The following is a 23,877-nucleotide window of genomic DNA, read 5'->3' as shown; positions in this document are numbered from 1 at the left end:
TGCTTTAATACTCACCAGCTATAGAACGAACTGAACTGAAGCATCATTTCTCAGAAAGTGACATTATTCTCTAAGCCTATCTATTAAGAAACAGAAACTACATTTGTCAAGCCACTGTCAATTAACAACCAGTGACCAGCTGTAAATCGGACTGTAAATCGGACCATTTAATTCATCATTGTCCTACCTAACAAGAAGTGACTTCTTCACATCCGAAAAGTCTTTGGGGGAACAGTTTTTAGTTGTAAAAGTCCAAGTTTGTAACTTTTACAACAGCGAATAGTGCACACGCTTGGCATCTACACGCTAAACTTTTTTGCAGATAATTTCACACATCGGTCTATCTTTCGGTATAAAAAGCCACACACAGAAACTGCCAGCATGTCAAGCAATAATGCACATTACTATGACGACAGCCATCCACCACAGTACTACCAGGGCACTGACAACTCTGAAGGGGACAAGGAAGACGAGATGCCGGCTACAGAGAAGGACCTTGCCGAGGATGCGCCATGGAAGAAAATACAACAGAACACTTTTACCAGGTGGTGCAATGAGCACCTCAAGTGCATAAACAAGAGCATCACTGACTTGCAGAAGGATGTTGGCGACGGTTTAAAGCTGATCGGGCTCCTGGAAGTTCTGAGTCAGAAGAAGATGTACAGAAAGCATCACAATAGACCCAACTTCAGACAGATGAAACTGGAAAATGTGTCGGTGGCTCTTGAATTCTTGGACGGGGAACACATCAAGTTGGTGTCTATTGGTAAGTGATAATTAAGCTTTTGGGGGCAATTCTTTATTTATTGTTATTCATCTTTGGGAGAGAAAGGGGGAGAGAGAGAGAGAGAGAGAAGGAGAGGGAGTTCAATCAAACTCCGGTGCATAATCGGGACAGAGGGAGTAACAGAACAGGACAATACATCTGCCTTTATTTATTTTAACAAAATATATCAAGATAATAGCTTTTTTACTTATTCATAAATCTATTTTCTTTAGGTTACAATATAGACTCTACAGAAATGAATTCATCAATTATTAATTAATCAATGGTTAAACATTCATTATAGACTGTCAGTGTCATTTCACAAAATATTTGTACTTAATACACAGTAGAGTAATAATGTGTTTACACATTAGTGGATCTTAGATTGTCGACCACATATTATTGAAAGACCAATTTGAATCATTCAGCTGAGTGACTAAACATCCATCCACACTGCAGTATTATCTGTAAACCCAGTTTGCAGTAGAGGTGCGTGGGTAAAATCACTGATGATGCCAAGCCAGTAAAAAAGCCATAATAGGTTGTGATAATTCTGTTGTTTGCTCTATAACATATTCGTTCATACGCCAACGTGATATACAATAAGGCCTAGACAACAAAAAGACAAGTCACACATTGTCAGAATAAATTCAACAACACATACGTTTGTTTCATCACAAAACTGGAGAGCAGTTCATGAAGCAAATATTGCACATACCAAACAGTTATATCACCTGCAGTATGGTCAAGCAAAATGTAGAACCACAGAGTTACCGCAAGTCAGCACAAAGACAACAGCAGCACTGCCTCTGCTATTCCAGCACCATTTCAACTTAAACATTTAAACATCATCAAATCAACAAGACTATATATGCTTAGTTTAATACACTAAAAACAAACTTAAACTTATAACTGATTTTATAATTGTATTTATACACGCCACTGCCAGTTTGTCAGGTGCTCTACTGATGCATGGCTTTCACAAAGTAGGCATGGGTTAGTCAGCTCTCTGGAAACTCTTACAGCATAGGTGCCGTTGCGATCACTGGGGCTCCTGAGTGCCGCAGCAGTCTAAGGCACTGCATCTCTGTGCTAGTGGCGTATCACAACTGGCTGTGATTGGGAGTACCATAAGGCGGTGCACAATTGGCCCAGTGTTGTCTGGGTTAGGGTTTGGCCGGGGTTAGGCCATCATTGTAAACAAGAATTTGTTCTTAACTGACTTGACTAGTTAAATAAAGTTTTAATAAAAAAATGTCAGGGCCAAAGCTGAAGCCAGCCATCCATCCTAAACTCTCAAATCTACTGAGGTGGGTTTTGGCAGGCCATCACTCTGGCCTCTGAAAATTCAGTAAGACCATGTTAATGAGAATCACACACAACGATGTTGTGCAGGCGTGCACAGACGGGCACACCCACAACACACACCCCTCTCACTCTGCACTCACTCCCGCACCTCATAATCACACTCACTGAAGATCAGATGAGTCAGGCCAAGGGACAGGAAATGAGGGACAGGAAACGGGTTTATGTCGACAGTCACTAACTCTATGGCCTGCTTAACACTAAAATAGCCTGGTGGTCCCAGATCAGTTAGGGCTGCATAGCCAAATCCTATGTTCATTTTTTTGTAGATCAGAGGAATTATGAGAAAGATGATAGGAGTTGGCTGTAATACAAAACTGATCTAGGCCCAGTCTAGCTGAACAGTGGGTGCATGGCTAGAATCCTCCTGGGATGGTGTGGTTATGAGGTGAGGTTTAGGCTGGCTGCAAGCATGTGCGATGTGTTAGGGATAATCATAGAGGTATTCTGTTGAAAGAGGTAGCTAAACCCCGGGATGAGTGATTGAGGCATAGATTGCTGAACCTTGGACTCTGTGGACCCTGGACTCCCTTAGCAGCAGCTACTAGCTAGACATAGACACATACAGTACTTCCAGTGGATAGAGCTGGTTGCAATAAAGTCATTTTATACTGGCCAGGTTGTGTACTGGTTGAATAAGCAGGGGGCAAACTTAGCAGTAGCTTTAGATAAACAGTTATCTCGGTAAACCCAGAACTAATGCTCAATAGTCAGTCGACGAGAGACTAGGTAAATAGAGATACTGAACAGTAGCCTAAGTGTATGTATGAGGTAAGAGGGCATCCTGGACATGTTGGCGCCATACCTGCGAACATTCAAAGTTTTAAGTTTAAGCATAAGCCAATTTAAATAATTGACGCAGTTGCACGTGATCAAAAGCTGTTCCCATCATGCAACCTGGTAAATTTAGCCCTATGCTAACGTCACCAGGTAGCTGTGATTATATCCGGTTCAAACTCAATATTAACTCTTTAAAATCACTGACTTAGTTGGAAGGGATAGAACACTTTACCATGAGAGCGTCCTTAACAGCGGTCAAATGGCAGCATCTGCTAATGAAAGTTTTTAAAACACGCATTGGTTTAGCTGACAGATTAGCTGACAGTGTTGCAAGCCTGGCTTCTGGTAATTTTTGCTATGTTCTGCAAGTTCAAATTAGTTAGTTAGCCAGCTCTAGGAAGAGTCTTGGTGGTTCCAAACTTCTTACATTTAAGAATGATGGAGGCCACTCTGTTCTTGAGGACCTTAAAATGCCTCAGAAATGTTTTGGTACCCTTCCCCAGATCTGTGCCTTGATAAGTCCTTCATGGCTTTGTTTTTGCTCTGACATTCATTATCAACTGTGGGACCTTATATAGACAGGTGTGTCCCTTTCCAAATCATGTCCAATTAATTTAATTTACCACTGGTGGACTCCAATCAAGTTGTAGAAACATCTCAAGGATGGTCAATCGGAACAGGAATTACCTGAGATCAATTTAGAGTCTAATAGCAAAGGGTCTGAATACTTATGTAAATAAGGTATTTCTGTTTTTTTATGTATATAAAAATTTTCAACAATTTCCAAAAACCTGTTCTCGCTTTGTCAAAATGGGGTATTGTGTGTAAATTGATGAGGATGTATTTTTATATATTTACATTTTAGAATAATGCTGTCACGTAACAAAATGTGGAAAAAGGGAAGGGGTCTGAAAACTTTACGAATGCACTTAATAGCATTTAGCAAAAAATAATAGAATATAATCTATGAATTATATATCTGAGAACAGCAATATTTTACACACACAAATGTACCCATAAGTAATCATTTCTGATGAAAACAAATGTAAAAAATTGGTGGATTTAGCGTTTTGGAAAGAAACTCTTCATATTGACATTTTGATTAATTTCAATATTGATGTGTCACAAAGATACAGACAGAGGGTTTTTGTTTAGAAGGAAATATGCCCTTAACTGTAGTTGACTGCCCAAGAAATGAGACATGAAAAGTGCTCTTTAAGCACCTTGGCTAGTTATTTCTTTAATTTTGTCTACTGTACAGTATGTTTACATAACCATCTTATGATATGATAAGGGTTAGGACTATGAGAAGCCTAGCTAGCGTTTTCCAGACTCATATTTCACTAAGTAGATGGGTTATTAAACCCATGACACCGGTGACTGATTTCTCTCCACACACTGCGCGATGAAATTCCTAGTGTGACCGCCGCTTTGAGCGGGTGGTTGTGAAGGGCATGGCGTGTGTGTCGTGATGCCCGGGGGTAGTCTCTATGGAGAGCGATGGACCTCATACCTCTGGAATGTCCCAACGTCCTGCAGTATAGTGTCAGCAAAGAAGTTAGGGGTCATTCACACAATGCCCACCTCAAAGTGTGTTTGTTGGGGAGTGGCAGGCAGAGAAGGTGTTTATACTTGCAACCTTGTCAGTCTGACAGAAACGGGACACGATAACGGCAGCGCTGTCATTCCTCTCCTGACGCCTGCCTCTTGAGACTTGATGCAGCAACACCAAGTGAACAGTGAAAACAAACCATGAAATAACTTTTCTGTGTTGTCACAGCAACTGAGTACGTGATACTGAGTACGTGTCACTGGCACACACTTTTTGATAGGCGGTGATAGGCAGTATTAAAACTACATCAAGCCAAACAACCCTCCTACCTGTTGAGCTTGAAAATCAAGGCTGTGGTGCAGTTCTTGACACAAACCGATGCGCCCTGGAACCAACTACCATACCCCGTTCAAAGGAACATCAATCTTTTGTCTTGCCCATTCCCTCCCTGAATACATTGAATATACAATACATGGATTACTGTGTATCTTCCTCTATATTTTTTACTACAAAACATAGAAATCTGCCATGTTCACATATGTTGATGTTGGGATGATGAATATGAAGTTGAAAAATGGCCCTTATATATATACAATTGAGGTCGTAAGTTTACATACACTTAGGTTGGAGTCATTCACACTCGTATTTCAATCACTCCACAAATGTCTTGTTAACAAACTATAGTTTTGGCAAGTCGGTTAGGACATCTACTTTGTGCATGACACAAGTAATTTTTCCAACAATGGTTTACAGACAGATTATTTCACTTATAATTCACTGTATGACAATTCCAGTGGGTCAGGAGTTGACATACACTAAGTTGACTGTGTCTTTAAACAGCTTGTAAAATTGAAGAAAATTATGTCATGACTTTAGAAGCTTCTAATAGGCTAATTGACATCATTAGGGTCAATTTAAAGTGTATTAGGGTCAAACTCAGTGCCTCTTCGCTTGACATCATGGGAAAATCAAAAGAAATCAGTCAAGACCTCAAAAAAAAATTGTAGACCTCTGCAAGTTCTGTTCATCCTTGGGAGCAATTTCCAAACTCCTGAAGGTACCACATTCATCTGTACAAACAATAGCACCCAAGTATAAACACCATTGGACAACACAGCCGTTATACCGCTCAGGAAGGAGACGTGTTCTGTCTCCTAGAGATGAACATACTTTGGTCCAAAAAGTGCAAATCAATCCCAGAACAACTGCAAAGGACCTTGTGAAGATACTGGAGGAAACAGGTACAAAAGTATCTATATCCACAGCAAAACGAGTCCAATATCGACATAACCTGAAAGGCTGCTCAGCAAGGAAGAAGCCACTGCTCCAAAACCGCAACTGCACATGGGGACAAAGATTGTACTTTTTGGAGAAATGTCCTCTGGTCTGATGAAACAAAAACTGTTCGGCCATAATGACCATCGTTATGTTTGGAGGAAAAAGGGGGAGGCTTGCAAGCCAAAGAATACCATCCCAACTGCGAAGCACGGGGGTGGCAGCATCATGTTGTGGGGGTGCAGGAGGGACTGGTGCACTTCACAAAATTGATGTCAGGAAAATGATGTGGATATATTGAAGCAACATCTCAAGACATATGTCAGGAAGTTGAATCTTGGTCACAAATGGGTCTTCCAAATGGACAATGACCCCAAGCATAATTCCAAAGTTGTGGCAAAATGGCTTAAGGACAACAAAGTCAAGGTATTGGAGTGGCCATCACAAAGCCCTGACCTCAATCCTATAGAAAATGTGTGGGCAGAACTGAAAAAGTGTGTGCGAGCAAGGAGGCCTACAAACCTGACGCCGTTACCCCAGCTCTGTCAGGAGGAATGGGCCAAAATTCACTCGTCTTATTGTGGGAAGCTTGTGGAAGGCTACCCGAAACGTTTGACCCAAGTTAAACAATTTAAAGGCAATGCTACCAAATACTAATTGAGTGTATGTAAACTTCTGACTACTGGGAATGTGATGAAATAAATGAGAGCTGAAATAAATCATTCTCTCTATTATTGTTGTGATATTTCACATTCTGAAAATAAAGTGGTGATCCTAACTGACCTAAAACAGGGAATGTTTACTAGGATTAAATGTCAGGAATTGTGAAAAGCTTAGTTTAAATGTATTTGGCTAAGGAGTATGTAAACATCTGACTTCAACTCTGTATGTATTAGCCTATTTGACAATGGTTTTGGGTACACTTTACCCTCTCTAGTTTGTCTACTCTTAATCAAAGTATGAGGCTATTGTTTGGTTTATGTATAGTCTCTGAGTTTGGTTAGTTTTGAAGAGGTACGAAGAGAAATGACTGATCTAAGAATACACTGGTTAAGTTTGTTGGCATGATTACCAGCCTCTTTACTGTCCTACTACTTAGTGCATCTTCCTGGATTTATCTCACACTAAGATAACTTATTTTCCAAAGTACTTTCAAAGCAATTGAAATGCAAGTGCTGTTGATTTAGGGAAGGATTCCATATCAACATACTCTATGTCCTCAGCTGTTTAGCCCAACCATGCCCCATTGTCTGTATGTGGAATACCAGGGATACTCAGTCACTCTTGTGTTGGAGAGGAGTGTCTGGGGTGGGGTGAGAGAGTGGAAGTCAGGTCAGACTTGATAGATGTGATAGTAAGTCGCTCTGAATAAGAGCGTCTGCTAAATGACTAAAATGTAGATGTAATCACAAGGCCATTTTGATTATCTAAAGACTCTGATAGAATCAGATACCAAACAGTCCATTTGGCCTGAGAAAAAGCCTTCTTACCATGATGAATGGGAACTAAAATCTGATTCTAGATCTGTGTTTCTCTCCCCTCCAGACTCCAAGGCCATCGTGGATGGGAACCTGAAGTTGATCCTGGGTCTGATCTGGACTCTGATCTTGCACTACTCCATCTCCATGCCCATGTGGGAGGATGAGGATGATGAGGAGGCCAAGGAACTGACCCCCAAGCAGAGGCTGCTTGGCTGGATTCGGAACAAGGTGCCTGAGCTGCCCATCAACAACTTCCACCGTGACTGGAGGGACGGCAAGGCCCTAGGAGCCCTGGTAGACAACTGTGCCCCTGGTTAGTACATGTGGATTTCATGTTGCCCCTTTATGTCCCCAGGACACACCTCCCTGACAGACACAGCACTCTCCCATGGGAACTTTAGTTCCTGGTAGGATAACATCTCTTCATCAGAACCCAATTACATACAAAACATCACAAACATCAAGATGTCAATTTCTGGTCGAGGCAGAAATCCTAACATCTCGCAATGTTGAAGATAACAATTTCAATTTGAGGCAGAAATGTATATAACATCTTGGTATGGTCAATATACATATTTTTGGTACCAGGAAAATCATTTTTTTTAATTATTCATTTTTACACCTTTTTCATGGTATCCAATTGATAGTCATAGTCTTGCTGCAACTCCCGTACGGACTCGGAGAGGCAAAGGTTGAGAGCCATGCATACTCCGGGACACAACCCAACCAAGCCGCACTGCTTCTTGACACAATGCCTGCTTAACCTGGAAGCCAGCCACATCAATGAGTCGGAGGAAACACCTGGTGACCGTGTCAGCGTGCATGCGCCCGGCCCGCCACAGGAGTTGTGATGTGACAAGGACATCCCTGCCGGCCAACCCCTCACCTAACCCGGACAGCGCTGGACCAATTGTGCACTAATGTGACTAAAGGACAATGGTAGTTTCCTGGTACGAACTGAATTGGGAACAGTTTGGTGCTATTAATGTGACTAATGGAGAATGGTAGATCCCTGTTTAGTGCTGTGCCAGGTCATTTCGTCTTCCATCAGACACATGTGTGGGAAGTTACTGTGGTGAGATGTCAGTGTCAGCTATGAGTCAGTTGTTGTATCCGATATAGTATCACTTACACACCCTGGCAATGGCAGTGGGCCTCGTTGGACCTGTTTAGTCAGTGGTAAAGAGAGAGAGAGAGTGGAGAGAGAGGAATACAGAGTGACAGAGACAAGGACAGAGAGAGAAGGTGGGAGAGAGAAGAAAGAGAGTGATTGAAAAATCAACAGAGAGAGGAGAGAAAGAGCTCTAGTACGTCCCTACCAGCTGTCCCAGACTAAGTGAAGTAGCTCTCTTCAGCCTCCCCACACAACACCCCCAAATTTGGGCACGATTCCTCTTTATCTGTCAAGGAAGATGTGCTTATATGCTTGGCATGGTGTTAAAAAGCAGGCCGTTCTGTGCTAGAGATTGATGGCACGAGGATAAGCATTGGATTAGGAGTGGAGATTCACAGAGACTACTCGTTGACTTGAAATGCCTCCAATTTCACAATCTGACCCTCTGACATAAAGCTTTAAATGTCTAATTTTGAGTTATAGAACAGAGAGAGTAGTCTAGAACACTGTGGTTGAATGTTTACATGACTCAGAAAGCCTGACGTGAAACAGCAACTTTCAAACACCTAACTAGCTACAGCTGAGATCATACAAGGCCCAGGTTCCTTCCTGAATATGTGATATCATTTAGGAAGTTGACAAATCCTGCCCTGCTCAAATCCTTAGAGTTAGTTTGTAATGTACACTACTGTTCATAAATTTGGGGTCACTTAGAAATGTCCTTGTTTTCCATGAAAACATACATGAAATGAGTTGCAAAATGAAGAGGAAATATAGTCAAGACATTGACAAGGTTATAAATAATGATTTTTAATTGAAAAGATAATTGTCCTTCAAACTTTGCTTTTGTCAAAGAATCCTCAATTTGCAGCAATTGCAGCCTTGCAGAGACCTTTGGCATTCTAGTTGTCAATTTGTTGAGGTAATCTGAAGAGATTTCACCCCATGCTTCCTGAAGCAACTCCCACAAGTAGGATTGGCTTGATGGGCACTTCTTACGGTCAAGCTGTTCCCACAACAGCTCAATAAGGGTTGAGATCCGGTGACTGTGCTGGCCACTCCATTATAGACAGAACACCAGCTGACTGCTTTTTCCCTAAATAGTCATTGCATAGTTTGGAGCTGTGTTTTGGGTCATTGTCCTGTTGTTGGAGGAAATTGGCTCCATTTAAGCGCTGTCCACAGGGTATGGAATGGCATTGCAAAATGGAGTGATAGCCTTCCTTCTTCAAGATCCCTTTTACCCTGTGCAAATCCCCCACTTTACCACCACCAAAGCACTCCCAGACCATCACATTGCCTCCACCATGCTTGACAGATGGCGTCAAGTACTCCTCTAGCAATCTTTTAAAAAATTCGCGAATTTTCTTCTTTGTGATCCGAACACCTCAAATTTAGATTTGTCTGTCCATAACACTTTTTTTCCAATCTTCCTCTGTCCGGTGTCTGTTTTATTTGAATCTTTTCTTTTTATTGGCCAGTCTGAGATATGGCTTTTTCTTTGCATCTCTGCCTAGAAGGCCAAGTTCCCAGAATCGCCTCTTTAATTTGGATGTTGAGACTGGTGTTTTGCGGGTACTATTCAATGAAGCTGCCAGTTGAGGACATGTGAGGCTAGACACTAGACACTCTAATGTACTTGTCCTCTTGCTAAGTTGTGCACCGGGGCCTCCCAGTCCTCTTTCTATTCTGGTTAGAGACAGTTTGCGCTGTTCTGTGAATACACAGTGTTGTACCAGATCTTCAGTTTCTTGGCAATTTCTCACATGGAATAGCCTTCATTTCTCAGAACAAGAATAGACTGACGAGTTTCAGAACAAAGTTGTTTGTTTCTGGCCATTTTGAGCCTGTAATCAAACCCGCAAATGCTGACGCTCCAGATACTCAACTAGTCTAGGAAGGCCAGTTGTATTGCTTATTTAATCAAAACAACAGTTTTCAGCTATGCTAACATGATTGCAAAATTATCAATTATTCTTTTAAAATTATAAACTTGGATTAACTAATACAATGTTCCATTGGAACACAGGAGTGATGGTTGCTGATAATGGGCCTCTGTACGCCTATGTAGATATTCCATAAAAAATCTGCCGTTTCCAGCTACAATAGTAATTTACAACATTAACAATGTCTACACTGTATTTCTCATCAATTTGGACAAAAAAAGTGCTTTTCTTTAGAAAACAAAGACATTTCTAAGTGACTCCAAACTTTTGAACGGTAGTGTATTTATTCTTAACAGACTTATAGTTTTGTTACAGATAGAGAAATCAGGTAGAACAAGAGTCGTCCCCACCTTTGTTTGAGAAAGTATTTCTCGTATATCCCTGCCAATATTCCAGCGCCAGATCAATGTAATGTAAACGTTTAAACGTCACGATAATGTTACAGTAACACAGCAGCACCGCGGTGTCAGTAATAACGACATACTAAACTTGTTGAGCTCTGGGTTCTTTGAGTCAGTGAACTCACTGCATTGATAACAGATAATTAAGCATTAGCAGCACAAGGCACATCATTTATGGCCTCACGAGTGGCGCAGCGGTTTACGGCACTGCATCGCAGTGCTAGAGGCATCACTACAGACCCGGGTTTGGTCCCGGGTTGTATCACAACCGGCCGTGATCGGGAGTCCAATAGGGCGGCGCACAATTGGCCAGCGTCGTCCCTGTTAGGGGAGGGTTTGGCCGGGGTAGGTAGTCATTGTACATAAGAATTTGTTCTTAATTAACTGACTTGCCTAGTTAAATAATGCTACTTTAAAAATAAAAAAAATAAGCACATAGAAATAGAATTACATTGCGGTCCACACATCATAGACCCATTGACTTGAATGGGAATGCTAATTCCAATAAGTCTATTTCTAGTGTTTAGCCTGTTGCTTTAGCCCTCAGTGTCCGACAGGGAAAGTGAAAGGACGTCTGTTGCTTTAGCCGTTTTGATATTGAAGCCCTTCCATCAAGGACTAGTTAAACATCTATCTATACAAACTTTAGGAGAACAGCATGGGTAAATACATGGTCTCACAGGGTGGTAGGGTGTTGGTAGTAATTAGTAGGTGTGTAGTACCAGATAAGACACTTATGCAATTGTTAGAGGATGCCATCTTAACCCTGAGAGGATGCCATCTTAATCCACTTAGTCACTCCCTCCTTCCTCCCTCTCTACCTCTCTCCTGTCGTTTCCCTCTCTCTTTCCCTCTAGGTCTGTGCCCTGACTGGCATGCATGGGACCCTAACCAGCCTGTGGAGAATGCCAGAGGGGCTATGCAGCAGGCTGACGACTGGCTGGGCGTTCCCCAGGTAAGACACACTACTCTGGGGACTACTGTCCACGGAAAGCCCCTTGAGGCTTGTCAAATTTGCAGTTTAACATGTTCAAATCACATGTTCAAATCCAAGTTCACATGTGAAAGTAAATCACATGTTCAAATCTAATTTGCAGTTTCACATGTAAGAAAATTCCATATGTGAAAATCTCACTTTCACATGTGTAATTGCAAGTTCAAATGTAGTGATGAAATAGCGTTATTCTCCTCACGTGAAAAGATGGTGTTAACATGTTGCAGTAGCAATGTTACAGTATGTAATGCCATTCTGGAAGAAGGTAACTTAGCCTCCACGAGTATAATAATTAAGGTGCTTTAAAAACAATAATTTCTTATTTCTGAGCCATCCATTCGGAGTGTAACTCAATATTCTTGTAATGCTTTTTGTATAAGAAATCTTAAATTACATCTCAATTTGAGCAAATTATGAATTTGCGATTAATTGTGATTAATCACAGCAGATCCTGCAATAAAGTCAATTAAATGTCAATTAATTTTTTTTATAATTTGACACCCCTAGTTGACATAAAAATATAAAAATGCACATGTGAAAGTGTAGTGGACATGAGTCGGTCATGGTTCTTCATGGTCACATGATGAAGTAGGCCCGTCTGCAACTTCAGAATTTGTGTTGTTCATTTCGTTCGTAAGGTCAAGACATTGGCTTTTCCTGTGGGAGACCCGGGTTCCAATCCCGGCAGTTACAAAAGCACACATGAGAAATGTAAAATATCACACGTGAAATGTGAAACCACATGCAGGTAAAGTCGGAAGTTTACATACACTTAGGTTGGAGTCAGGCTAGGGTCCTTTTTTCTCAATTTCCGCCTGACTGACATGCCTGTTGCTCAGACCCTGAAGCTAGGAAATGCATATAATTGGTACCATTGGAAAGAAGACACTTTGAAGTTTGTAGAAATGTTTAAATAATGTAGGAGACTATAACACAATAGATATGTTAGGAGAAAATCCAAAGAAAAACCAGAGAGCCCCTGCTTTTACAATGGAAAGTACAGGGAAAAAATTAAATCTATCTCCCAGTATGCAATTCCTATGTCGTCCACTGGGTGTCAACACTCAATGTTCAAGGTTTCAGGCTTGTTTCTTCCAAAGCGAGTAAGAATAAAGAGTTTTACTACAGGGACATGGTCTTGGAAATTTGTGTATGCGCGCACGAAGAAGAGGAGACACATTGAACATACCTCTTTTCTCTTTTACATTTTAGGGTATCTGAGGAGTCAATAGAAAAGTATTTTGACTTGTTTTAACAAAGTTTATCGGTAGATTTTTGGATTACTTTCTCTGCATGTTGAACGAGTGGATTAATCAAATCGATGGCGCCAACTGAACAGACTTTTTGGGATATAAAGAAGGATTTTATCTAACAAAATGACACTACATGTTATAGCTGGGACCCTTTGGATGACAAATCAGAGGAAGATTTTGAAAAAGTAAGTGAATATTTAATCGCTATTTGTGAATTTATGAAGCCTTTGTCGGTCAGTAAAATATTTTGATGTGGGGCGCCGTCCTCAAACAATCAAATGGCATGCTTTCGATGTAATGGCTACTGTAAATTGGACAGTGCAGTTAGATTAACATGAATTTAAGCTTTCAACCGATATAAGACACTTGTATGTACCTAAATGTTTAAAATCCATAATTCTTCTGATTATTTATTTGAATTGCACGCCCTCCAGTTTCATCGGAAGTTGTCCCGCTAGCGGGAAGTTTTAAAACTCGTTTTTCAAAAACTCCACAAATTTCTTGTTAATAAACTATAGTTTTGGAAAGCCAGTTAGGACATCTACTTTGTGCATGATACAAGGAATTTTTCCAACAATTGTTAACAGACAGATTATTTCACTTATAATTCACTGTATCACAATTCCAGTGGGTCAGAAGTTTACATACACTAAATTGACTGTGCCTTTAAACAGCTTGGCCAATTCCAGAAAATTGTGTTATGGCTATAGAAGCTTCTGATAAGCTAATTGACATAATTTGAGTCAATTAGAGGTGTACCTGTGGATGTATTTCAACACCTACCTTTAAACTCAGTACCTCTTTGCTTGACATCATGGGAAAATCAAAAGAAATCAGCCAAGACCCCAGCATTTTTTTTGTAGACCTCCACAAGTCTGGTTCATTCTTGACTGATGTCTTGAGATGATACTTCAATATATCCACATAATTTTCCGGCCTCATGATGCCATCAATTTTGTGAAGTGCACCACACCCTCCTGCAGCAAAGCACCCCCACAATATGATGCTGCCACCCCCGTGCTTCACGGTTGGGATGGTGTTCTTCAGGTTGCAAGCCTCCCCCTTTTAATTTGTTTGAGTGTTGAGTAGGTGCATGAGTAGGTGCATGATTATAGCATATTATAGATGTATATGCTGAGATATAGATTTGCCGAATTCAATTCCAATACTGACACTGTCAGATGTACAATTTGAGTGCTTTGTTTATCTGATACAACACGTGCATAGTCTCAGTGAAGCACGGCCATTCATGACAAGGCATGACCCAAGGGTGGGATTCATGCTGAGATGGCCTAGGATGTATATTGAGCTGGCCTAGGGTGTATCTTCTTGTGACTAGGGGGCAGTATTTTCATTTTTGGAAAAATAATGTTCCCAAAGTAAACAGGATATTTTGTCAGAACAAGATGCTAGAATATGCATATAATTGACAGCTTAGGATAGAAAACACTCTAAAGTTTCCAAAACTGTAAAAAATATTGTCTGTGAGTATAACAGAACTGATATTGCAGGCGAAAGCCTGAGAAAAATCCAATCCGGAAGTGACTCATGTTTTGAAAGCTCTGTGTTCCAGAGCGTCCCTATTGAGCAGTGAATGAGCTATCAACCAGATTACTTTTTCTACGTATTCCCCAAGGTGTCTACAACATTGTGACGTAGTTTTACGCCTTTATGTTGAAGAATAAGCGTAAGCGGCTACATTGTGTAAGTGGTCACCTGATGGCTCTCAGAGTGATTCTCGCGTAAAATACAGAGGTATTTTTCCAATCGGTCCTACTGAAAATGGATATATTATCGAATAGATATTTGAAAAACACCTTGAGGATTGGTTATAAACAACGTTTGCCATGTTTCTGTCGATATTATGGAGCTAATTTGGAATACATGACCGCAATTTCCGGTCGATTTCTCAGCCAAACGTGAAGAACAAACGGAGCTATTTCGCCTACAAAAATAATATTTTTGGAAAAAAGGAATGTTTGCTATCTAACTGGGAGTCTCGTGAGTGAAAACATCCGAAGCTCATCAAAGGTAAACAATTTAATTTGATTGCTTTTCTGATTTTCGTGGCCAAGTTACCTGCTGCTAGCTGGACATAATGCTATGCTAGGCTATCAATAAACTTACACAAATGCTTGTCTTGCTTTGGCTGTAAAGCATATTTTGAAAATCTGAGATGACAGGGTGATTAGCAAAAGCCTGTTTCAATATATTTCACTTGTGATTTCATGCTAATTAGGGTCAGTTGATGATTACGCTCCCGGACCCGGGATGGGGAATCACTAAATATTGAGCTGGTGTAACGGATGTGAAACGCTAGCTTAGTTAGCAGTGGTGCGCGCTAAATAGTGTTTCAATCGGTGACGTCACTTGCTCTGAGACCTTGAAGTAGTGGTTCCCCTTGCTCTGCAAGGGCCACGGCTTTTGTGGAGCGATGGGTAACGATGCTTCGTGGGTGACTGTTGTTGATGTGTGCAGAGGGTCCCTGGTTTGCTCCCGGGTATGGGCGAGGGGACGGTCTAAAGTTATACTGTTACATTGATGCTGTTGACGCGGATCACGCTTATGTAGCGGTGGTGCGCGCTAAATAGCGTTTCAATCTGTGACGTCACTTGCTCTGAGACCTTGAAGTAGTGGTTCCCCTTGCTCTGCAAGGGCCGCGGCTTTTGTGGAGCGATGGGTAACGATGCTTCGTGGGTGACTGTTGTTGATGTGTGCAGAGGGTCCCTGGTTCGCGCCCGGTTATGGGCGAGGGGACGGTCTGAAGTTATACTGTTACACTGGCCTAGGTTATACTGTATATTGAGCTGGTCTAGGGTGTGTATTGTAGGGAGAGATAAGGCCAAAGGTATGTGTCTTGGATACCCAGGTCCCAGGACTAGGGGGCTGAATTCTCCCCGGGCTGAGGGCTGTCTTGTGAGCTGTGGGAGAGGGCTTGGCTCTGGGCTAAATCATGGCTTACTGAGGCCACAGTGCTTAACCCTGCTGTACTGGGGTCAAGATATTTACACCACACTGTGATATGGCCAAAAACAGGGAGGGAGGGAGAAAGAGAGTGGAGGAGGAGGGAGTCAATTAAATAGAATAGAAATAGAATCTATGCAATGTGGAAATGTGCCTTCACATTGGTGTATTTTATGCCTGTCTGTTATGTCCTTAAACAAAGTTATATCTTTTGCCAAGTAGACAGACTATCTTCCAGGCCTACTAAGTAAATTAGTCCTGTATCAATTTCTTAAAAACTATTTACAGTAAAGACCAGACAACAATCCTCTTTAAGGGTAAATACAGATGTGCTTTGACCTATGCTTCCCATGGGGCAAAAGTGTTTAAGTCAAGTAAGACAATTGTGGCTATATTGACCCCTAACCCAATGTTTGCCAATCATTTATTTTAATTTTTATGTGGCACACCTAAAATGTCCCTATTAATTAATTTAGTGGTAATGACCTCCTTGGCAGATCCATACTGCAAATCCTCTATTTTCAGTGACAAATATTTACAGATTTACAGATTAAATAGGGTTTATTTGAACTATTGTCATAGTTCTTTACTCATGAAGATTAATTTGTGTGTACCTCTTTAAGAGTGTCCCGTGAATCCCCACTAGGAAGATATTTGTTTAGCTCTGGTAAAAAAGTAATTTAGTTTTGAACGTTTTGGGCTACAGACGAGAGGTGTTGTGCATTGGGGTGCAATCACGGACACTCAGCTAAGCCTAATCAGACCTGCCTGTGCTAATGCTTCTCACAGGCTAAGTAAAATGACAGCCTTTGCTCATGATGCGCTCCCCTCAAATGATAATGAAACAACAATGCACCAGACTTGAAACAGTGATACAGAAGTAACCATGTACCATTCAATGTAGTGGCACTGTTGCTCCCAAGTCAAAATTCCATATGCATTCCACAGGTCACGTGGTGTGTGTTCCAAAAAATGTACAAGATCAGGAAGACTTTTGCGGCATACCTGAGTTCCTCAAGGCACCGGTTAAAAATCACTTCCCTAACCCATGACTTTCTGCTTGTTGACTAGGTAAGTAATTTTTCACACTCTCCTTGTGGCCTAGGTGATCAACCCTGAGGAGATTGTAGATCCGGAAGTGGATGAACAGTCCATGATGACTTACCTGTCCCAGTTCCCCAAGTCTAAACTGAGGCCTGGCGCTCCCCTCAAACCTAAAGGGGTTCAGCTGTACCCCAAAAAAGCCAAGTCTTACGGACCAGGTGGGTACCACTGGGATAGGGACCATACTTTACCACAGTGGTGAGTTGAATCTAGCACTGATTTAGTAGATGAAGAAAGTTTTACTTGCGATAGTTGTGAGGTTGTTTTACCTACTGTAGTTGAATGCACTTGGGGATAAAGCATCTGCCCAATGACTAAAGTAATGTAAGTGAATCAGGATCTCTGATAAGCATAATGTATTGTTTCATATACTGCCCATAGACTCAAACACATCTAAATGTCAGGACTTCCGCCGAAGTCAGTTCCTCTCCTTGTTTGGGCTGCATTCGGCGTTTGACGTCTCCGGTCTTCTAGCCATTGCCGATCCACCTGTCATTTTCCATTTGTTTTGTCTTGTTTGCCACACACCTGTTTGTTGTCAAGTGTTTGTGCACTCTGACTGGTTCGCAACGGGTTATTTGGTACCCATATTTTGATGTTCTGGGTGCCGTTGGTTTTGCTTATTAAACTGCTCCGGTTTTTACCCAGTTCTGCTCTCCTGCGCCTGACTTCCCTGCAGCCAGTCACGCACTTCTTACACCAACTCTCTATTTTAAACATATTTTTCTAACTATAAATTCTGTTGGAAATTCATGGACATTGTACAATAAAGTAATCTTCCTCTCTCTCCCATAGGTATTGAGGCAAATGGTAACATGGTTCTGAAGCCAGCAGTGTTCACAGTGGAAACTCTGGAGGCAGGTCAGGCTGAGGTGCTGGTGTATGTCATTGATCCTGAGGGACACACTGAGGAGGCTAAGGTGGTCTTCAACAACGACAAGAACAGGACCCACACCGTCATTTACATCCCCAAGGTTGAGGGCGCCCACAAGGTAACTGATCACTACCATCAATACCCCATTTATTTTACTTAACTTTACATTCTTACTTGACTTGACTTTACTATACACACATCTCATCATCACAATGTACTACTAGCCCATTGAAACTCTTTAAAGGAAAACTTAAAGGCCCAGTCAAAAGTCATTTTCCCCTATTTTGTATCATATTGTACAACAGCTGATGAAACTGACACTGTAAAAGTGTGAAAATATGTGATCAGTGTTATTTCCTGATAGCTGCTGGTTGAAAATACAATCTACACAGGACCTTCTAATCACCAGGTTTGCATGGGCGGGATTTTCAGCTTTCCATGGTGACATCACCATGCAGTAAATTGGTTAATAAACCAATAACAAAGTTCCAAACCTCTGCCAATAACAGCTAATTTTCACACCACTCCCAAATTTTGCCAATGTAAATCTATTACAGTAAGCTATTTAATTGTTACCCAGAAATTATTTGAAATATATATATTTTTTAAAGTCTGCATTGGGCCTTCAAAGGAACATTTTACTGGTTCTTTCCTTATAGGTGAGAGTGCTATTTGCTGGGCAGGATGTTGATAAGAGCCCCTACACAGTGAACATGGCCAAGGCCATAGGTGATCCCAACAAGGTCCAGGCCAGAGGACCAGGGCTGGATGCTACCGGCAACATGGCCAACAAACCCACCTACTTTGACATCTACACTGCAGGTAAGGAGTGGGGACACACCAGACAAGGAACACATTAGTAGCAGTGATCAGATGAGTTCCTTGCAAAACTGCTAAAACTAGAGAAGGAATTTACTGTGAGGGCCCAAAACAATGTCCCACGTTTCCTTGTTTTGATCACATGGTTGGTTAACAGTGTTTTGATTGATCTCTTCCTGTTATCCTGTCTAGGTGCTGGTAACGGTGATGTGAGCGTTGTCATCGTGGACACTGAGGGGAAGAAAGACACGGTGAAACTGATCTTGGAAAACAAGGGAGACAGTGTTTTCCGTTGCACCTACCGGCCCATGTTGGAAGGCCCCCACACCATCCATATCCTGTTTGCCGGACAGGAGATCCTTAAGAGCCCCATCAAGGTTCAAATCAAAGAGGGTAAGTTAGCACTGAGCCAACTGTCACTAACAGTTACCAACTGTCACTACACAAATCACTGTTGTTGGCACCACTGTTGCATTGTGTCATTCTGATGTTGATCTATCACTCTCTAGTTCCACAGTTATTTCAATCACTCGCCGCAGCCAACATGTCGCCACGATGACCAGTCAGTGTTATGTTGAAGTTAAACCAACTTCGTGTCTGTGATGTTTCGCTCCTCCCTCTATAGTGGGTCCTCTTCCAGTTCAGGGCCCAGAGGGCAAGGGCCCAGAGGGAGAAGGGCCCAGAGGGCAAGAAGGGTGGTGTCCCTACCCTCAGAAGCAAAAAGTGCAGACCAAGTTAGTATGGGTTGTCTAGGTGGAGGCCTGCGCCCATTGGTATGCTAGCCGGGCCCCACCACACCACACCATATGTCCTGTGCCCTATCCCATTTTCCCGATGCCCTGTATGCTTCCTGTGGCAATGCCATGCCCTCTGAGGGCCAAGAAAGAGTGTCTTGCTTGGGCGGTTGCTGCCTTGCCTGTGGCAGCTTGGTGTTGGAGACAGATATCTCATACATTTCTATTATGCAGCCAAGTGAATGTTCTTGACTAGTAGGAAACTTTCCAGGAAAGTGATTTTAGTCTAAGTGAGTCAGTGCTTCCCAGATTGCATTATGCAATGTTGCATTTTTAAATGTTTTGGCTTGTTGTGTTTCCTTGATTTGGGTTAGTATTCATAGGTGTGATTGCTTCAAACTTTTAAGTGTAACCAAGCCTGCAATCAATGTTTCTATTAGACAGACAAATTGTTATTAAGTCAGTTGTTGCCTGGAAGCTCAATGAGTTTCTTCATGCTGCAACCAATACATGGTTGTATTGATATACAGTACTTGTCAAGTTTGGACACACATACTCATTCAAGGGTTTTTCTTTATTTGTACTATTTTCTACATTGTAGAATAATAGTGGAGACATCAACACTCTGAAATAACACATATGGAATCATATAGTAACCCAAAAAGTGTTCAACAAATCTAAATATATTTTATATTTTTTATTCTTCAAAGTAGCCACAATTTGCCTTGATGACAGCTTTGCACACTCTTGGCATTCTCTCTTGTGATATTCCTATACTGCATTGTGTCAAAGTTCAAAGCTAGTGTCACAGCCTACTAGGAGTGGTGGGTTGGAATCAGGCGCAGAGAGCAGGGTTGGTAAATGTAATTTATTCTCCGGCAAAAAACGGTCAAGCCAACATACAGGGCGCATAAAACAGACCAGCCCAAACACAGGACCAAACAGTCCGGAGAATACAAACATGAAACCACAACCAACAGAGTAACAAAAAACAATCCCGCACAAAACAAGGGCGGATCCCGCACAAAACTACCACATCTATATGTGGTAGTTTTGTGCGGGATCCGCCCTTGTTTTGTGCTAATAAGACAAAACCAACAGACAAATGAAAAAGGGATCGGTAGCGGCTAGTAGGACGGTGACGACGACCGCCGAGCACCGCCTGAACAGGCAGGGGAGCCAAAGTCGGCGGAAGTCGTAAAATCTTGCACCATATGGAATTATTGACTGATTATGTTCATTGACCTTAATAATGAAATTCATTATAGCATCTTGCCTGCATCATGTTTGCATACAACATTGTTTCATATGTGAATGCTCCTGCCAGGTTAGTCTGTCAGTCTGTGTACCACTCTCCTTAATAAATCCTCTACTGACTCCCCATCCCGCATGCGTAATCATCGCCTGAAACTAATTAGCATAACGCAACGGACATAAATATTCCTAGAAAATATTCCTATTCATGAAAATCACAAATGAAATATATTAAGACACAGCTTAGCCTTTTGTTAATCACCTTGTCAAAATATGCTTTACAGCCAAAGCTAGACAAGCATTTGTGTTAGTTTATCGATAGCCTAGCATAGCATTTTGTCCAGCTAGCAGCAGGTAACTTGGTCACGGAAATCAGAAAAGCAATCAAATTAAATCGTTTACCTTTGGATGAGCTTCGGATGTTTTCACTCACGAGACTCCCAGTTAGCTAGCCAATGTTCCTTTTTTCCAAAAATATTATTTTTGTAGGCGAAATAGCTCCATTTGTTCTTCACGTTTGGCTGAGAAATCGCCCGGAAATTGCAGTCACGAAAACGGCGAAAAATATTCCAAATTAGCTCCATAATATCTACAGAAACATGGCAAATGTTGTTTATAATCAATCCTCAAGGTGTTTTTCAAATATCTATTCGATAATATATCCGTCGGGACAATAGTTTTTCAGTAGGACCGATTGGAGTAATGGCTACCTCTGTATTTTACGCGAGCGTCACCCTGGGAGCCATCAGGTGACCACTTACGCAATGTAGCCGCCTACGGCTATTCTTCAAGATAAATGCGTAAAACTACGTCACAATGGTGTAGACACCTTGGGGAATACGTAGAAAGCATAATCTGGTTGATAGCACATTCACAGCTCAATAGGGACTCATTGGAACGCAGCGCTTTCATACCTGTATTCCCTTACAAAACATGAGGCACTTCCGGATTGGATTTTTTTTTTTTTTTTTTTCTTGTTTCAAATATTTTTTAGTAAACACACACAAGAATGGTGTACAAGGTATACAAGACAGGTATACAATTCTTATCTAAACATAAAAGAGCATAAAGGAACAACAAGACCCAGAGTCCTGGGTGCAGAACAAATAATACAAAACACGACATACAAAACAAGGACACGTAGAAAGAAAGAGGGAAGATGTCCCCCCTACCCCCCCCCCCCCCCCCCAACTGCTCGGGTGGCAGGGCCAGCACATGCTGCCCAAAGGTAGATTAAAATATTACAATTGAGAGTGCGTTAATAAGTACAAATTCACAGCGCCGACTCGTCCAAGTAGGAGAGGAAAGGCTGCCAGATTTGATCAAATGTTGATAATTTATTGTTCAGGATATATCTAATTCTTTCTAAGTGTACAGTGTTTGCCAATTCACTGAGCCATAATTTGGTAGAGGGCGCTTCCCTCCTCTTCCAAAACAACAAGATTAGTTTTTTTGCCGAGATGAGACCGTACGAGATTAGTTGTTTTGGGGGGTTGGTTAATCTGTTTAGGGACTCAGATACTCCCAGGATTATCAGAAGCGGGTCTGGATCTATTGAAGTCTCCAAAACTTCAGAGAGGATCCCAAAAATTCCACTCCAATAACCATGCAAGCTGGAGCATAGGGCAAAGCAGTGGAGTAGTGTACCCTGCGTAGCCTGACATTTATCACATGTAGGGGATGTCTCAGGAAATATCCTATGCAGTTTAGTTTTGGAATAGTGTAATCTGTGTAATACCTTGAATTGTATGAGACGATGTCTGGAATTAATGGAGCATGTGTGGATATACTCCAAGCTCTCTTCCCAGTCTGCCACCGAGATGTCAGTCCCTAGTTCTTCCTCCCATTTTGCCTTGATGGCATCAGTGGAAGGTGTGCTAACAGATTGAAAAGCATCATATAGACGCGATATCAGTTTATCGGAGGTGGGGCATATTTTTATGCATCCGTCAAACATGGAAGGTTTAGCATTCCCAAATGTTGGGAGGTGTTTTCTAACGTAGTCTCTAATTTGTAGGTATCTGAAAAAATTACTTCTGGGAAGGTTATAAGTTTCCCTCAGCAACTCAAAGGAAGCAAAGGTCCCTTCTATGTATAAATCCCCTATGGTACTTATCCCCAACTCTCCCCATCGCTCAAAGGTGTTATCAAGGTTAGAAGGGGCAAAGGAGGGATTCCTGGCGACAGGGAGCATGAATGACATTGGTCTAAGCTCAAAGTGGACTTTAATTTGCTTCCAGATTCGAACTGTGCTATGTATAATAGGATTGTTACAATAAAGTGACATCTCCAGATTGACAGGCGACAAAATCACAGCGCCAATAGAGAAGGGGTGACACTCCTCACGCTCCATACTAAGCCAGCTGGATGCCGGAAGTACGTCATCCAGCAGAAACGTAACAATGCGGAGGTTAGCGGCCCAGTAATAAAATATAAAATTTGGGAGAGACAATCCTCCTTCCATCTTAGATTTACAGAGGTGTTTTTTTACCTATCCTGTGTGTTTTATAATCCCAGATGAAAGGATTGATAATTGAGTCCAGTTGTTTATGAAAGGATTTCGGTATGAATACTGGGATGTTCTGATATAGGTAGAGCAGTTGTGGGAGGAAGACCATTTTAATGGCATTAATTCTTCCGAGCAGAGAAATTGGGAGAGTTCTCCAAAATAGTATGTTTGCTTTGAGTTTTTGTATCAGAGAGGGGAAATTCTCTTTAAATAGTAAGGAGTATTGTTTGGTAACTACAATTCCTAGGTAGGTAAATTTTTCTGAAGATAACTTAAATGGGAGATGTTCTAGCCAGGAGGTATTTTGCGACCGTATGGGCATTAATTCACTCTTGTTCCAATTTATTCTGTATCCCGAGAAGGTACCAAACAAATTGATCACATCAAGAATAGCTGGGATACTAGCCTGGGGTTCTGTTACATAGAGGAGGATGTCATCTGCGTATAGGGAGATCTTATTTAGAGTATCTTTAGTATTATAGCCGTGTATTGCTGCATGAGATCTAATCGTCTGAGCGAGCGGTTCGATAATTAGGGCGAAGAGCATAGGCGACAGCGCACAACCCTGCCTTGTCCCCCTGTTGAGGTTAAATCGGGGCGACAATGATTGGTTAGTGAGTATTCTGGCACAGGGGTTCCTATATAAAAGCTGGATCCAATTTATGAACCTATCTCCAATATTACATTTCTGT

The 23,877-nt window shown here is 41.6% G+C and overlaps 1 protein-coding gene across 1 annotated transcript in view; it reads left to right on the top strand.

The window, feature by feature from the left end:
- The first annotated feature begins 381 nt into the window (after window positions 1-381).
- LOC139409016 (filamin-C-like) overlaps window positions 382-23,877 on the top strand; it is a 60,161-nt gene continuing 36,665 nt past the window's right edge. The window contains exons 1-7 of the mRNA XM_071153643.1: window positions 382-766; window positions 7,284-7,532; window positions 11,538-11,635; window positions 16,997-17,153; window positions 17,791-17,987; window positions 18,529-18,691; window positions 18,881-19,081. Of these exons, the coding sequence (XP_071009744.1) occupies window positions 382-766; window positions 7,284-7,532; window positions 11,538-11,635; window positions 16,997-17,153; window positions 17,791-17,987; window positions 18,529-18,691; window positions 18,881-19,081 (1,450 nt within the window). The remainder of the gene's footprint in view (window positions 767-7,283; window positions 7,533-11,537; window positions 11,636-16,996; window positions 17,154-17,790; window positions 17,988-18,528; window positions 18,692-18,880; window positions 19,082-23,877) is intronic.

This window comes from Oncorhynchus clarkii, chromosome 1 (genome assembly GCF_045791955.1).
Source record: "Oncorhynchus clarkii lewisi isolate Uvic-CL-2024 chromosome 1, UVic_Ocla_1.0, whole genome shotgun sequence".
NCBI classification, from domain to species: Eukaryota; Metazoa; Chordata; class Actinopteri; order Salmoniformes; family Salmonidae; genus Oncorhynchus; species Oncorhynchus clarkii.
This window is presented reverse-complemented; position numbering and strand designations above follow the sequence as displayed.